We start from the raw sequence: 16,403 nt of genomic DNA on the forward strand, positions 1-16,403 counted from the left end.
ATGCGAGAAGTACCCTAGTCTCGCAATGCAAGAGCCAATAACAACTAGATTATCGGGCACCCAAAGCCGAATAACTCAAGCGAAACATATCGCACATCGACACGACCCCCTTTCTGCCTCTGTCGATCGATTACTTGCAAAAGGCGAGCGGCTCTGCCAGCATGAATACTCGCGTATTCTCCCCCCGGGCCAAAGTGCTTGGCCACGCTTAGCTGTCGGAGCTTAGCCACACACCATGCCTCCTTTACAGGATCTGAACACTGTGGTAAATGTAAAAAAGGCCCACATTGATGCGCTGTTCAAATGGGGCTCCGCGTCGACAGTAACTTTAGTCGAATCGCCCAGTCTGTCAAAGGGTTGGTCTACACTGCCCACGCAGTGCCCTCCACGTTTCATCTGCAGCGAGTTTTTCATCGCCTTGAATTGAATGGTGCCACCATGCAGCTCGATAAAGATAACAGAATTTCGACCAGAAACACGCCCGAAATACACAAATTACTCGGGAAACATCTCGCGCCAGCTTGATCTATAATAACTGGTGAAGATCTTCTGGGCTGCAATGCATAATGGAGGGTCGATCATGCGAGAGCCGATGAAGATCGTTAGCGAGTCTTCCTGCGGTTGTAGTGACTTCCGCCTCATCCTGTGCTGAACCACGAGACCGGTGGTGGCGGTCCAGCATAGCAATTTTTCGGAGAAACTGTTGCGATCGACGGTGGAAAACGACCGCGTCACGGAGAATGCCTTCCTTCAACACAAGAACGGGGCTACATGGATGGCTCCACGCTACTGAAGTTTCCCGATGACTTACGCCTTCTCGTAGTCGATCAGGGGAAAGGGATACAGAATTCTCGGTTGTAAAGTGTTGGGTGGTTGTTTCTTCCACAGCCACGTCTGATTGTGGGCTTGGCTTACAGCTTCCAAGGTCGTATACATGTGGTGAACGTCGGGATATGGTTCCGCTTCCTCCAAAAACAACAAGCTTAACGTCGCAGAGAATAAGCCAATGAATGATCTGCTCAGTCATAGAATCCGTTTCTACAAATTCTTGCAAAAGGTAGTCTGCCCATTCAGTCTGGCGGGTTCGATGGATGTCCTCCTCGTCAATCAGCTTTCATGAGTCAGCAATGTACAGTCCATAGGAAGATGAAGGGACGTCGCCCACCTCAAAGCAGGTAAGGAGGAAAAGCGCCATTAAGAGTTCTAACTGAAGAGATCGAGACGGCTTCTGCTTGAGCATGTCTAGCCCATTCGTTAGGCATCTTTCGCAAAGATGTAAAGATACTGCGTGAGATTTTGCCCATTCCATCGTGCAAGCGAACCTCTGGGATGCTCCATACCCTGAGAGAATCTGATGAAGTGGAGCTGTGAAAGGGCAACAACTGCGTTTGAGACAATGGAGCTGCTATGGGCTACCATCAAAATTTGACGGCACAAAGAACGCCATGATGGGGTATCCACAGTTGTCACAGCAGGCACAAAAACGTATTACCTGAAAATAAGTGCTTAGAGCCTGAGACCGGCGGTAGATACTCCCTTCAGCTCCGCCGTCGGAAGTCAGATACGGCGCCAATATCATATTGTTAGCCATGCGCTTGGAGTTGGGAACAATGTCCCGCAAAAGGTGGGCTTCCTTTACTAGTGTAGCAGGCCCGGGGCCACCTTGGTCACCACAGAGTTCACCTGCTCCATCAGCCGGCGTCGCGAATTCCCCTCCATCTTGAGTTGGGGGACAGTTGTTATCCACCGCATCCGTCTATTCAGATCAGTCTTCTGAAAAGCAAATAGGTTGGGAAGGGGATTGGTGTACGGTTATCCTCTGGTCTGAATTTAGGGCGTAAGACGCAACGTCACGGGTACGGCCATACTCCAGCGGCTGGATCTCTTCCGTCCCTAATATTTCCGGGAATGAGATATCAGGGAGTGCGGTCGACGGAGAGCACCAGAGATCCAAAGCATTCCGTGAGAACGCATTGAAGTCGAAGAACAATGCGGTACTATTTTCCGAATGAGATGAAGTATTGATGTCCGGGTAGACTCTTATTAATGCACCGTCATCTTGCAGGATAACACGGTAGCAACGTTGGCTACGACTCTATCATGTTGCTAGTCCCAGTGACTCCTCGAATTCGACGGCCCCCCTACTTGTCGGTGCGGGAGTCGCTAATATGCACATGCGACTCCAAGTCGCGCGCAGTTGTTACAAACAGGAGTTGCTTCGTCGCATCTCACCTCCCTCCTTTTGCGAAGTCGTACAGCCAGTACGCGATCTAGGGGCTGATCGACCGGTGCGGTGTTTGCCATTTGATTTGGCAGCAGATCCACATGGAAGAGTCATTGGTGTTTACTCTCAAAAGAGACCGAAGACGATACGAGACAAGAAAACGTTTGTATTCAATCCAGTGACAGAGCCGTGGTGGTAAATTTCTTCAACGCTGTAAAATAACGCTGAAATGCGGGGTTGAGCGCAAGCATTATTTCAACCGAATACAAAAGTACTATAAGTATACTATTTTTAGACGATTTACCATGCACAACTAATTTCTGGAAGAACGAATAAGATCCAGAATGCTTAACAATATTATACACGGCGAATTTAGGGTTAACTTGATAAACATAGGGGTATCTCCGATATCTTGGCGGGACCAATATTCGATCCCTGATGCTCTTTACTATATTTATCTGAATTTAGCCAGATTAACTACTAATGTCCGTTAGACCCCGCTTCAATTTCGTACACAGTTATCGTCTCAGCAGCTTATAAACTCGCTGCCCCGTGGGGGGTCTTTGAGACGTCAAACGTCTTTGCAGTCCATGGCCTGAATGCCTTTTGGGACTTAACTGCATCGAAGTCCTGACGTCGCACCTCTCTCACCACCCAAGCCGGGTTATGTTTCAGTCGTCGCTGTCCATCATTCTTGTCTTCAATACTGGCTAGTGTGGGGGCGTCTTTGACCATCGGCGCGACCCAAAATAGTCCCAACAGTAGCGCCTCCTATACCCATGTTGTGCTGGAGACAATATTTAATCTATGGCACACATCTGGTTTGTGGTGAAGCAGTCGTGTAACTCGATCACCTGCACATCCCCAGATGATACTTGTCGGCTAAAACCCCTAGCTGACGCTGCTCGGATATTCTAGTATTCTAGACTTGCCGTGTCTTGCCGAGCGCGAATGAAAAGCCGCGCTCGCGATAGCCCTACTGTAAGTAATCTATACTTATGGTCGGGTGGTATGCGATTCCTCCTCATGAAAGAACAGAATTCACAAAGGGATAAGACCATGTCTCTCAACCAGCTTTCGATCGTTCACGGGTCGTCGGCACCCGCCCGTTTATGAATTTCATGGAAGAATTGCTGCAATGAGGGCTAAGGGGCCGTAATGCGTTCGGAATATCTCAGATCAACTTTTCGATGCCCTCCAAGCGAGATAAAGGAGGACCGCACTATGTAGATACAGACTGAGGATAGACAAGCAGATCGGAAGGTCTAGAAGCAAGCTGTTGAACACGCGAATAGTAACGCACGAGATGAATATTCTTGGCATTTGACTGCCAGAATGTAGGATAGGTATAGACTGCTAAGGACAGTATTGGTTTCTTGTAGAGATAGAATAATACTATACTCAATCGATTCTAAGTTACAAAGCAAACCTAGACTACGCTAAGAATACTTGCATAGTGGTGAAGCGATTTACATAGAGGCATTATTGCAGATAAATGTAGAATGTGTTTCGAATTAAATTATATAAAAATAGAACCACATTAGCCACATAAATATAAATAGGGAAGAAACAAAGATATCATTAACTTGCGAGACAAGTTATAGTCATAAACAAGTCAACATAAGCCATGACAAAAAAAGGTATTTCTCGGTTTTCTCGGTGCAACCGAGCAAGTGAAAACAAAAATATATTCATTTAACAATTCTATTTCCGGATACTATATCCGTTGGATCATCATTCATAACTCAGAAATCAATCCTGACAACAGGCAAATGGGTACTGCGACGTGTTTCCACATTGTCCCTGGGGAACCGAAGAGAGCCCAAGAAACGGTGGTGAAGGGTAGTCCAGCCGATCGGCGCGAAGACGTAGCTCCTCCGCTATGATACAGCACCAAGGATCTGATTTGTTCTCATTCGGAAGGGGAAGTAGATAATCCGAGACCGACAGGTAGGTAGAGTAGCCCAGCCATAATCCTTAGATAATGACAGTCATGGTTGTACAGAACCCCGTCTATACCGATTATCGAAAACCATATCGGAAAATAGATTAAGAGAAGAAATCCGTCATTACAGACGGCGCCATTTTCTCATTCAGCGCTTATCATCACGCTGGCGCAAGCGATAGACACCACCGCGAACAGTGTCGCGGAGGCTGAATCCTCCGAACAACCAATCATTTGCGTGGCGACCTTTGTGGTTGACAGTCCCGTTTAAGCGACGGTAGTCATCGCTAGATCTGCGGGAGTGGTAGGAGTCCGATCGCCGCTTGGTGGCATGGGCCTCTTTGTCAGAGGTAGCGGAAGTGGGAGACATTTCGGTAGGGCTAGCAGAACGACGGGGGATGTTGATGTGAGACATTTTGTCGCGTTTGAGGATGTAGGTGCTCTCCGAGTCAGAACGACGGGAGCGAATCGCGCTTAGGGTGTCGATAGGAGCCGGCGACTTAGACCTAGAGCGGGCGCGGGAGGGCAAGAGTCTTCCTGCTGTCAGGGAGAGTCGATTGGGTTTTGTTTGAAGGGATTGAGTTGAGGAAGTGGGCCTTTCTAGAGCTTGAAGGCTGGAAGAAGAATTGGACGAAGTAGTGCTTGTACGAGAAAGGGTAGGATCAGTGCTGATTTGGTGTGGTTGCTGAATGTCTACTTGAGGAGTAGCAGGGTTCTGATCATTCATCGCTTGGCAGCACAAGAGAAGTATTATAGGATGTAGATATATGGAATTGTGAGTAGATGGTTTCAAGATGGTGCAGTATGAAGAAAAATTCCCCGAGAAGCACGGGGTATCGACGGTTATTTATGTTCTCGAGGGGGATCATCTCCGGACGACAGTTTATCTGTTTAACTCATTCCCCAGTGCCGTCCATCCGCCCTATCACGATAGTCAATGTCAACTTGGCACGCGGCCCCCGTGTCGGACATGGCCGGGCCAACGAATCAGATGATGCCAACACGCTGGTCGACTCCATCGGTAGGGCTCGTTTTGACTCAAGTCGGTGAGGGTCCTGAGGCACCCCACTCCTCTGCCCTATGAGGTTTCCGACTTGGCCAATCAGCGTGCGAATGTCACCTGCACGACCCATCAAGAGGCTCGAATTCACCGCTTCTGCCTAGAAAAGTTACTTATTTTCTTCTCGTCCAAACAATGGAAATCGTTCTGCCTGGCCTTTCAATGATAGAATTCCTTCCCATTCCGAATACGAACTGTCGTGGAAGACACCTATCTGTCGCTACCCGAAATCACGTATTTTTAGCTGCCTGAAGATCAGTCAAAAACCAAATAACAAGGACAAGAACACTGACAATTCCCCCTCACTTGGGGTCGGGTTCAGCTGATGCATTCCTGAACTAAGGCAACGCCCGGTCCAGAACTAGTTTCTAGCGTACTTCGAGAATGCCAAATCAAGTCATTTTTGGCCCCCGCTCGGACTGCAAGTTATCTGACTGGTTGACGCGTAAACAAGCTGGTGAATTGAAATGAAATGATTGCAACACCAGACCGGTTTAGAGCTGACCGTTACCATGGTCGAGTCCCAGCATGGTCAACTATTACTCATCCAGGAACACAGGAAATGAAACATTATCTAAATTTATCATCTCAGTGGGACCTTCCGCGGAGATAGGAACCCCCCTTCATCACTAGAAATGAGTGCCCCATGCATTCCGCCCAGGCATCAGAAGCATTCTTCGCTCCACTGGAGGCTCTTCCCTCTACCCTATGACATCATGATTGGCGCGCCCGGTTGCCAAGAGGGCCACTCGTCGGCACGCCCGTTCCGTCCAAGTCCGAGTGGTAGGACTGGTCCTCTCCTTCCGTATCGTTCACAGATGATAGGTGCGGTGCTAGGGCAAACCCCAGACCCGAGTAGAAGGTATGTCGGGTCCGTGGTTACCGGGGTAGAACTAACTACATTACGAATAGCTTCAACTCATCATGTGTGAATTCTAGATTTGTATCATTAAGAAGTTAAATATCTCTTGTTTTTATATTTTCTCTCTTTTCACCTCCCCAAGTTGTTTAGCTCGAAATGCAATTTGAACGCCTCCCCATTATGCTACTAGTATTGCTGCCGCCCAAATGTAATGCAGTTCAACTCCACACCCTTGCAATCTCCAAGAACCATGTGAATACGAAGACCAAAAACCCAGCCGAAAAAAATGTGGCAATGATAAATAAAGAAACAAACAAACCGACCAGCTATAGAATAAGGAAACCGAAACCAAGTGTCCAGAGATCACTCCTCGGTAAGCGTCCACAGACTCGCACTCGGCCTCCTCCAAGACCGCGGCTGCTCCGAATGACACCGCCGATGGCTTCGATCAACATCCAAATGGCTAGGTAAGCTAGAAAGCTCCCTCCCCCTATCAGCAGCAATCGGCCGCACAGGATGTTGCTGCGGGACCCAGTACGAATTCACCACATTCTCCCCAGCAGTACACGTCGTAGGCAGGACGAAAAGCGACCGCGCCTTATCCAACGGCGGCCGTACCATGCGCCGCAGAGAGCCAGAACCATAGCTATACCCGGAGCTAGGGTTTGGGAGCTGCCCACTTGCGACGGGGGCCTTGGAATGGGGCCAGATGCGATGGTGGGACCAGCGGTCTTTGGGACGGATGATCCCAGCGGATGCGGCGTCGTCTTCGAGGTAGTCTCCCGAGACGAGTGGGGTGAGGAACTGCTGTTCGAGCTGATTCTGCTGCTCGACAACTCGCGTGAGAGCTGCGTTGCGACGGGGTCCCGGTCCGCAGTAGGGCCAGGAGTGGCGTCTTCTGTGGTGGAGTAAATGCGGCATGCCAAAAATCGAACGCTATTCAACTAGCAAAGCAAAATCAAACCAAAACTTCAAGACTGGAGGGTAAATTTATATGTGAACTGAAGACGAAAAGAGGGAAAACAACAGCCAAGCCTAGGCAGAACCAAAACGCTAATGAGTAATAGTTGAGGAACTAAAAAAGGCCGGTATTCAGAACTCTCCTCAACAAAAGTCCCGAATCTTATAGCGTCTAGTCATAATTCAATGGCCACTTTTCCATAACCGCAGCAAAAGTGCGTAGGCACTCAGGATTATAAAGCAGCTCCGCCTCTACCCTATAGTCATGAGGCCTGCACGTGCAAGGCGCACGCGTCCAGGGTGTAGGAAACGATCGCCCAGGTGACTCGTCCGGCGACTGAAGATCCGGGGCTTGAAGTCTCATAGTCAATTCAGTCTGACTGATCACAGGGTACGCGTACGAGTGTGCCAGGAATTGAGTCATTGCGGGACGGGGTGGCTGATAGAAGCTGCTGGCTAATGACGAATAATGGCAGCAAATATGCAGCTTACTCGGCAGGAACGGGACTAGAACTGGTAGTACAATAACTTCCGAGATTTAAGCTCTAGCTCACATTCCTCGAGGCTATTTTGTTCATTTCCCTTTCTTTCGAACTTCACAATAACTACCTCTCCATATATATCAAGGGCCCACCGGACTCTATGCGAGATTTGCGTCACCCCAGACGCGAGCGGGGTATCTGTCAGCGGGTGATTTGCAGTCGCTGGACTCCATCACAAGTCTCTCAGGGACCATCTTCTGGCACGAGTGGCTGTCAGTGCCCAACGTCCAACTGGTGTGGTGTTACATTGCAAATATAGGTACTGACTATTGACCTGACTGTGACCGCGTCTGCGTTTCTGACGTCATTTTGAAGACACTCAGCTCGGAGTAGATCCTAGGATAGTAGGTACATTGTCAACTGAGAGCGAAAATCACCATCGAGTATCAAACTCCGACCAGTTACCCTGATCCTACATTATAGATTGAATATAGACGTTAATTTTGAATGCGGATGACTTGTTGACGATCGATCATCTCAAACCACATATTATAGGACACGCCAATAGTGCCTTGATAAAGAAGGCAATATCTTGTCTCGTTTAATTAGCAGGAGCTTGAGATGCTCTTTTAGGGCAGTGAGCATGCATACCATGCCTGGATAGCAAGGAATCCATCAGGCCGCCATTTTGGGGAAAACGGTATTAGTGGCGGACCTGACCACCCACCGCCTTCGCCGGATGGGTGGTCGGCGGCGTAGAGGCATTTTCACTGTAGAGGCAGATTTTGAAGCAATTCGCATTTCAACGCCTAGATCCTATAGAATCTATAAAATAAAACTGATTACCCGATTCTGCTGCCTTTTCACTATATGAAGCAGGTTTTTAATCTTCCACAGGAGATACGGGTAGGAGATGACCATACGCTTCTTTATATACCTTATTTGCCTTCTTCTTCTTATTTAACTCCTCTTTGACTCTTCTATCTGCAATAGATCAATTTGCATCCCGTACGGTCAGTATATCACTATCCCCAAGGCGCTGAATCTCTTGTTTAGTAGATTTACAGCGTTGTGTTGCCTGGACTGATTTAATTTACTCTAAAGTAGAGTTCATGACTGCAAGTTGCTCAGATTAAAGTTTCTGCTGATCAAATAGATATTCTAGGCAGTGCTCAACTCGCAGAGAGATCTCTATAGAATCTAGTAGATGAAATAGCTTCTTTTGATTCTTTTCAACCTGTAGAGAGGTCTTTGGAGGCGTGTTTTCAACGCTTGAAGAAAGAGAATTGGGAGGAGGTGTAGTCTCTCCGTACGCGTGTAGATCAGGCGCGGAGATCTCTGGCACTGGAGATAGGGCATTCTGAATAGCTTTAATTATAGAGGATCCATCTGGAGGAAAGATACCGCGTTCTTTAAAGAAGTTATAAATAATTTGTGAGTTAAAGATCTTATCTTATATGGCCACAATATCACTTAAAAAGCGCCTTTTATCTCTCGGGACACCACACCACTGCGCGATAAGATTATTCGCACTGTGAAAGTGCGTTTTATATGTAAGAAATGGCTTTTCATCAAGCGGTTGGCAGAGATGAGTTGTATAAGGCCTAAAACAAAAGAGAAGAATCTCATAGGTCTCGCAGAGTTATAGAAATTCAAGTGTTTTATGAGCAGTATGGCTGTCAAAGAGAAGAACATGTTTTTCTCCTCTTCTTGTATAATTCTTGGTCTCTTCATAAAATTTATGAAGCCAGTCAATCAATAATTCGTCATTTATATAGCCCTTTTCAGAGACCGCAGTGTAGAAATCTGGTAGTTCTTTATCATACCAGGCCTCCATAAATTTCTTGTCTTTAAAGATAAAAAGCGGCATCATAATCCAACCATCTACAGCAATACATTCAAGCGCAGTTATATTATCTGAATACTCTGCTTTAGGAAGATCTTGGATCTTTCTTCCCTTTGTATTAAGCACGCTTTGGGACTTTCCTTTACCTGGTTAAAATCCGCATTCATTGAAGTTATACACAAGGCGAGCGGGGACCCCTTTAAGCAAGTTTACAAGCTAATTATACCAGAATTGAAGCTGTCCAACATCCTCTGCTTCTATACACTTCTTCTCCTTCGTTTTCTGTATCTCTGGGCTAATTTTTAGATAAGGAGAAAGTCTTTTGACAAAGCGATACACCCATGATTGATCAACGTGTCATTCAGGATTAGTATACTGCACAGTTTGATTTGCCCAGTCAAGAAGGAGTTAAATAGTAACAGGGAGATAAAGATCACGCATTTTGATAATCTACTGAACTAGAGCAGTCTCTTGATACTGATTTAGCGCTTTATTTACAGGCATGCGAGTCAAACGAGACTTTTTTCGATCGTGTACGCGGCCATAGAGTGTGCGGTAGGGAACCCTGAATTCCCGCACAACTTTTACGATATTAGGATTTTTCATTTACTGTATAGCTTCAACGGCCTTATCAACGCGTCCATCATGGATTTCTGATGATTTAGGCATATTAGATGGTTTGTATAGCTTCAAAAAGATGAGAATTTCAAAATCTGCCTCTACGGTGAAAATGCCTCTACGCCGCCGACCACCCATCCGGCGAAGGCGGTGGGTGGTCAGGTCCGCCACTAATAATCATTATACGGGTCAACAGTGCTCTTAAGGTTTGAACTCTCCACACTGATCAAGAACCAGTCGCGTGGTCTAATGGTTATGATATCTCGTTCACAATATGTGAACCAAAATCCGAGATGGTTCCCGGTTCGATCCCGGGCGCGACTATTTTTTTTGCGGCAAGCCTAGTTAACCAAATACTCACCTTACTACTGCAAGAACCTCTTTTCTCAGTCTCTCTCTCTCTCTCTTTTTTTTTTAAGGCTTTTTATCCGTTCTTGATTTTTAATTTACAGGAAAGTCAAGCTCATATAGTCGTTCCATATCATGTACTGTGTCAATTTATCATGTACCGAAACAGTCAGCTACTTCTTGGTGATGTGATCATCCCACCGTGAGGACAGCTGGATCGCCGCTCTCTTTCTCCATAGTTACACCTCCGTTTCCCCTTTGCTCGACTTTTACCTGGGCCCGAGAAGGCTTTTACCTTTGGTCACAAGGGAGACGGCGCGTCGTGATAACAAGAGCTCGTACCCATTGGCCAGTGAACCCACAAAGCTGCGCAGGAAGGGCTCTTCATTGAATTATGCGGTCATATTCCCGACTTTCTTCTCACAGTGGGAAAATGACACCGGGCGGTCGACCGGGTATAGCCTGTCAACATGAGACGAAATATAGTCGGTGTAAAATATGCGGGGAAAGCGAACGCGAAGAGCTCTATGGTGGTAGATGTAGTCCGTGTCGCGGTAGACGTAGTAAATGCTACCATACTTCCAGTTCAAGCGAGACAGAATGAGCAAAATGGCCTTGTACTGCTTTTGATTCTCTGACGAATTTACAACATTATAGACGTAGCCAGAGCTGCTAGGCTGGTCTCATGAAAAGCTTGGCTGCGCACACATGCTTAATATAGCTTTCTCAAAATCCTCCGACCTGTTTTAGGGACCGGAACTGCAGACTGAGTCCGATGTTTGGGCTATTTTCATCATACACATAAGAGTATAAAGTATGAAAATTGCCATCTGTTTTCGTTGACCTTTCTTGGCACGTACCTGACCATTTGACTAGAACCTGCCCAGCATCTGTACCGCGATAGATCTAGACACGGCTCATGGGCATGAATAGCTCAAATCACTTTAGTGTCTGCTCGGCTACAGAAGAGCAGATGGCCATACGCCGAACAGATTGCCATGCCTCTCGTATGATCTTTCCAAAATGCGCATTTCGCAGGATTTGTGGAATATTGGTGGATTCATGGATCTCATTGTGTGCGCCTTCAATTTCTCGAACTTCTCGACGGAGCTTTTGAATATGATGGTTTCAGCGAACTGACCAGAATCCATTGGCTCTCGCTGCCATACAACATCAAAGTATGCTTTCGGCAAATTTATAAAATATTGCAAATCGGACTTGTGTTGAAAGCAGACGGATACACTTCTGGTGTCGAACCGTAGAAGGACAGGCTCTGAGATTTTCAAACCAGAGAACCCAGAATAGAGGCCTGCCATACTCGTATCATTTGGGCTAGATCCTCGGGAAGAACCGACCAGTTAATTGTCAGTGTAGGACGAGCAGTCTGTTGTGGGGTCGGCAGAGTCACTTACAGTCTCGCTGTAAAGAAATTGTGCCACTCTGATTGCAGATTGGTATTTCTGGTTCGCTCTCCCCCTCTCTTGTAGATAGAAGGAGCATATACGGAGCACCTTTCGTTCGCATACGAAGCCTCTTGCTCCCAATCCCAGCATTCACTAATGTTCGATAAAAGACCTTTTCTTCTTCGTCCCCGGCGTCCTCCAGATCAACAGTAACCCAGCGCACATTGCTCAGGCTGATAATAGAATTGTCTCCCTTCTCCACAGCCTCTTCCGGCTGCAAAGGCTCCCAAATTTTAAGGCTCTGAGAGTGGATAGCAGAGTATTCGGGGACGTCTACAGAGGTAAACCGCGCTAACTCCTCTTTTATGCCCTGGTCGAAGCTTAGTTTACGATGAAAGGATCGAGCTCTGTGTAACTTACCTCAACCAAATCAGAGATTAACTTTCTATTTGTCGGAATTACATTTGAGCTTGCATTAGTTAAAACAATGTCATATAAGATGTATGATAGATCAGCATAGGCCTGATGACCCGGGGGCCCAAGCCTCTGTTGGCGGGATCACACTGCCGCGAGGGCCGACGTGACTCAGCCTATCTGAACTGGCAAGGGTCGCTCTAGTCTTGAAGCTATGTTAGTCGTCCTTGTCGTCATCACGGGAGGGATGTGTAAGACAAGAGAGAAAGTATAGAACAAGACAGAAATACCTTCAATAGCCACCAAACGGCAACTTGCAGCCAATCACTTCTGTTCAGCCGCTTAATTGCCAACTCATCCTGCACTAAAGCATTAAACTTTCTTTTAGGCTCTGGATCTGGCTGATGAAGCTTATCGCGCGGCTCGTATCTTAGTGGCCGAAGCAGCTTCTCTCAAAGTTGTACCTGCTGAAGTTGTTGCATAGCGGTTGCGATAACATTTGTGACAGCCGTATTATTTAGTTCCTGTACTTGTGCTAGGGGGTCGGACCGATCATCTGAAAAGGATTCTTCCTGCAGTGCAGGGTAGATCTCTAGTTGCGCCAGAGCTTGGGAATCTTCGATGCCTCGGTTCCGATGTTCTTGAGCCAGTCCGCCTGGCTATGTAATTGTGGGATATAGAACGTTTCAGGTGGTCGCAGACGAATGTGGAAGTTGTGTTGGCGGTAGATGTTGACCATTCGGATTTACCGGAAAGAATGGACTCCGAAGCAGAGATGCGAGCACTGGTATCAGCGTTCGGTAGGCTATTCATCCTTATAGGTATGTCTCTTGGGTCAACATGCAAAGGCACCTCAGTTGAGATATCTTCGTCTTCTTCTGTGAGTGGCGGCGTTCTGAGAACACGCTCCCCTTGGGATAGTGTTTGGGGGGTTGAAGGGAAGTTTCTTGTTCTAAAGGTTCCGCCATAGACAGCTTGATTCTAGCCAAAGTTGAACTAGAAATGTGAGTCGCCGGCTGGGAAAGGTTGGCGGTGGTAACCTACTTGCCAATAGAGCTCATACATAAGCAAAGGTTGCATGTGTGGACCATGACCTTTGATTCAGATCATCTATCTGTTCCCGTTGGGTGATCCATTTGTCCCTTTGCCAAAATTGCGTCCCATCACCCACTCCCATATGTCTATTCTTGGCGATCAATTCCATGAGTGCTGCAGAGTCTTCGAACATGTGTCCAAGCATCGTTGTAAAGTGTTTCCTCTAGAACCTCGAAGAAAGACGAGTTCGAGTTCACGTCATCTCGGAGGACTCTAAGGGCACCTTGCAGAGAGGCCAGTTCGTTGACTAGCTGTTTAGAACCTTCAGAGGTATCTACAATAATAAGGTAGCAGTTATGGTAAAGATTCCATGCCAACTTCGTGAGAGCGAGGATATCGGATGCGCTAGAGTCACGGGGAAGGGCCATGGTGGAAGTTCCCATGTCGGGCGGAATCCAATGCAGGGAGCGACAATCAAGTGTGTTGTGAATGATTTAGCATGAGTACATCATCGTCGACACAGAGACTTCCCGGATATTCATTGCTGATTCGGGAGGACAAGAATTGACAGAAAAAGGAAGCTGAGATGATTGTAGAAAGAGATCATAGGACAGCTAAGCGTAAAAAGGTAGCACAAGGAATATCCGCTGAGAATAGAAACTCGTCAACCAAAATGCGTGGACTGGCCAGAGCAGTATAGAAAGCAGAGAGTAAATTACTAGGTGGTACACCACTCATCTGACCTAGCCTGCAGGTTTAGTAAGGTGGTAACATCAGGCACGAACACGAACCGACATCTGTCAAGAGGATACAAGCAGAGGCGCAGCAAGGCATAAAATAGTCAGATTGGACTAGCAGAGCTTTTGTCCCATGCAACGTTATTCCTTTGAGGCTCATCTAGTCAAGAGATTTAGGGTTCTCAGAGAGGGAACCCGGGAAGCCAATAGATGCGTGTCACCGCGGCTGGTTGACTTCAAAATGGAGCTTTTCTTGGATACTGTTTTGCAACAGCGAACAAAGACAACAGCTCTCATGATTACTGAGCGTGTGACTATGAAGATCGGAGAGCCGATCTAGACTTTTTCCGCCCGTTTCGTGTAGGGGTGGAGTGAAGTAGTATATATCCGTAGCTCCACTGCGAATAAGAACCTGTGGAAGTTTCCCAGTAGTTCATATAAAGCGAGATTCAAGCAATCTTCTCGTACTTGGACCAATCAGGGGATGAAATGCTCCTCGTCTCCCTGATTTTGTGGCTGTGGACTCTAGTGCAGGAAGTTGTTGGCGATCAGACAGCTGGGCTTTCGGCTCTCAGCATTCGTGTGTGACCTGGGGGAAAAAGATGACCTAGAGTGTTTCATAGGACAAAAGAGCATGATCCTTCCATTAATTGAGAGAAACGGCTTGAGAGAGTAGCATCAGGAGAGGTGGAGATAAACCATGCACATCTAATAGACCTTATCGCGGTGGGTCCATCTTAATGCCTCAGGCAGAAGTCACGCTTGCAAATCATCCACCCTCAGGGGCCAAACATTACTTGACATTTAACCAACTCAGCTCAGACTCGACCAAAATCCACGGATTGACCGCTGACGTGTCCATGACAGAAAACTTATATAACCGCATCTCGGTCTCTTCTTTCTCTCCCGCGACGTTTTCTCCCCGAGAGAGTGGAGGATAAAACAACCAGAGTTAAACAGCAGCGACGCCCAACATGCCGGCCGTTGTACCTTTCACCCTCGACGTCGCGACATGCTTGTGCATTGCATTCGCCCTTTCCTTCATGCCAACCGCCTACCTCCTAGGTCGGTCGTTAATCCCCTCCACGCACGTGCGAAATCGAATCCTCTTCTTCTGGCACGCCTATGACGCCCTCACCCACTTCTTCATCGAAGGCTCTTTCCTCTACGAGTGTTTCTTCAGCTTCACAAACCTCCCTGCCGGGTTCAACCGTCCTCCTTACTTCTTAAACCAGAAGGACCGCGTATACGGAGCCGCATACGGTACTCGCCCCAGCTCGCGACTGTGGCAGGAATATGCAAAGGCCGATTTCCGCTGGTCCGCCGCCGACCCCAACGTGATTTCTCTCGAATTGTTGACCGTGTTCCTCGGAGGCCCCGCGGCGCTGTATACTTGTTATCTTCTATGGAAGGCCTCTAGCAGTCGCACCAGTGCAGCGGCTAAGGGTGCTGCGAAGGCTAAGCTGTGGTTGGTGGCGCCCGCCCTGGCGACCGCCGAGCTGTACGGCGGGTTCATGACGTTTGCGCCTGAATGGCTTACCGGTAGCTCTCAACTGGAGACGAGCAACCCGGTGTACCTGTGGTTCTATCTGTTCTTTTTCAATACCTTATGGGTTTGGGTACCTCTGTGGGTGTTGTGGGAGGCTTCCAAGGAGCTCCGTACTGCCTTTACCAAGGCTGAAGGAGCATCTGAAATACAAAAGAACAAATAATGGACGACGTATCAGTAGTCTGATAGTTCAGTTCAGCAAGCTGCTGTAAGACTGAAGGAGTAGCGTCGCAGAGCTAGCAACTGTCAATTAGCGCTCATGGTTTCTACCTTTTTTGATCTATAGCTATAACGACATCCCAACATACAAAAACTTGCTTTGATATATCTAAGATTAAGATTGTTAGCTACTGCCTTGCAAACTGTATCTCCCACAGCCCACAGCCGAATACCACCGAGACACTATAAGCCGCGCAGGGCTATGTGAAGCGGAGGGTGAGCAAGAGGGTGGTTATGTGTGCCATCTAGCCGTTCAACTTCAAAAGAACCAAGAGCTTCACGTTTAAAGCGACGCCCAGAATGGTAATTGGGGAACAATTAGTGGATACAGAACGAGTGCAGGATAGATGAGAGAATCGCTGGAGTGGTCGTCGGAGAGCGTTGAGATTGAGCATAGAAAGTACCTGGCATTTATTGTCTGGTATGTTAAGGCGACCAGGTGGACAACAGTTTGAAGGCAGTGGATTGCCAAAACTATACTATACCTAAACAGGCTAATAAACAGGACCTGGCTCCACTCCTCTTATACATCGTCTAACTGAGGTAGGTGACATAATAAAACGAGGAACCGCGAACAAAGTTTTGGCTTTCATTTACCACGGGCTTTTTACATCGTCTAGCTCAAAGGCAACGGTGATTTCTTTGTGCCTACTGGCCAGAAACTATTGCTGTGCAATTCTGTGAAGATTACGGGCTTCGTG

At 47.4% G+C, this 16,403-nt stretch overlaps 5 protein-coding genes and 1 non-coding gene across 6 annotated transcripts; 2 read left to right on the forward strand and 4 right to left on the reverse strand.

Annotated features, from left to right (window-relative positions):
• Positions 1 to 188: 188 nt before the first annotated feature.
• BDW43DRAFT_147938 (uncharacterized protein) lies at positions 189 to 1,793 on the reverse strand. Its single transcript, XM_032038398.1, has 3 exons — positions 1,341 to 1,793; positions 1,166 to 1,242; positions 189 to 1,111 (listed from the first exon to the last, which is right to left on the reverse strand). The coding sequence occupies exons 1-3, from the start codon at positions 1,417 to 1,419 to the stop codon at positions 527 to 529; spliced, it is 741 nt and encodes a 246-aa protein (XP_031897822.1). The 5' UTR covers positions 1,420 to 1,793; the 3' UTR covers positions 189 to 526.
• Positions 1,794 to 4,317: 2,524 nt separating this feature from the next.
• On the reverse strand, positions 4,318 to 4,896 carry BDW43DRAFT_313557 (uncharacterized protein; the record flags this gene model as incomplete). The annotated part of the gene is made up of 1 exon (XM_032047638.1): positions 4,318 to 4,896. The coding sequence occupies one exon, from the start codon at positions 4,894 to 4,896 to the stop codon at positions 4,318 to 4,320; it is 579 nt and encodes a 192-aa protein (XP_031897823.1).
• Positions 4,897 to 6,110: 1,214 nt separating this feature from the next.
• On the reverse strand, positions 6,111 to 7,265 carry BDW43DRAFT_283958 (uncharacterized protein). The gene has a single exon (XM_032042790.1). The coding sequence runs from the start codon at positions 7,010 to 7,012 to the stop codon at positions 6,455 to 6,457; it is 558 nt and encodes a 185-aa protein (XP_031897824.1). The 5' UTR covers positions 7,013 to 7,265; the 3' UTR covers positions 6,111 to 6,454.
• A 1,356-nt stretch (positions 7,266 to 8,621) lies between these two features.
• On the reverse strand, positions 8,622 to 13,625 carry BDW43DRAFT_302078 (uncharacterized protein; the record flags this gene model as incomplete). Its single annotated transcript, XM_032045179.1, has 15 exons — positions 8,622 to 8,629; positions 9,959 to 9,960; positions 10,523 to 10,576; positions 10,619 to 10,725; positions 10,759 to 11,017; positions 11,054 to 11,079; positions 11,113 to 11,217; positions 11,329 to 11,654; positions 11,758 to 12,155; positions 12,191 to 12,294; positions 12,453 to 12,611; positions 12,660 to 12,769; positions 12,846 to 13,108; positions 13,257 to 13,348; positions 13,428 to 13,625. 15 exons carry the CDS (start codon positions 13,623 to 13,625, stop codon positions 8,622 to 8,624), a joined length of 2,211 nt encoding a protein of 736 aa, XP_031897825.1.
• Positions 10,233 to 10,321, forward strand: BDW43DRAFT_t173. Its single transcript has one exon. It is a non-coding gene; the product is annotated as a tRNA-Val (tRNA).
• A 1,003-nt stretch (positions 13,626 to 14,628) lies between the features above and the next one.
• BDW43DRAFT_148012 (EXPERA domain-containing protein) lies at positions 14,629 to 15,820 on the forward strand. The gene is made up of 2 exons (XM_032038400.1): positions 14,629 to 14,660; positions 14,802 to 15,820. The coding sequence occupies exon 2, from the start codon at positions 14,909 to 14,911 to the stop codon at positions 15,644 to 15,646; it is 738 nt and encodes a 245-aa protein (XP_031897826.1). The 5' UTR covers positions 14,629 to 14,660; positions 14,802 to 14,908; the 3' UTR covers positions 15,647 to 15,820.
• Positions 15,821 to 16,403: the final 583 nt, after the last annotated feature.

Source organism: Aspergillus alliaceus, assembly GCF_009176365.1.
Source record: "Aspergillus alliaceus strain CBS 536.65 unplaced genomic scaffold BDW43scaffold_38, whole genome shotgun sequence".
Lineage (NCBI taxonomy): Eukaryota > Fungi > Ascomycota > Eurotiomycetes > Eurotiales > Aspergillaceae > Aspergillus > Aspergillus alliaceus.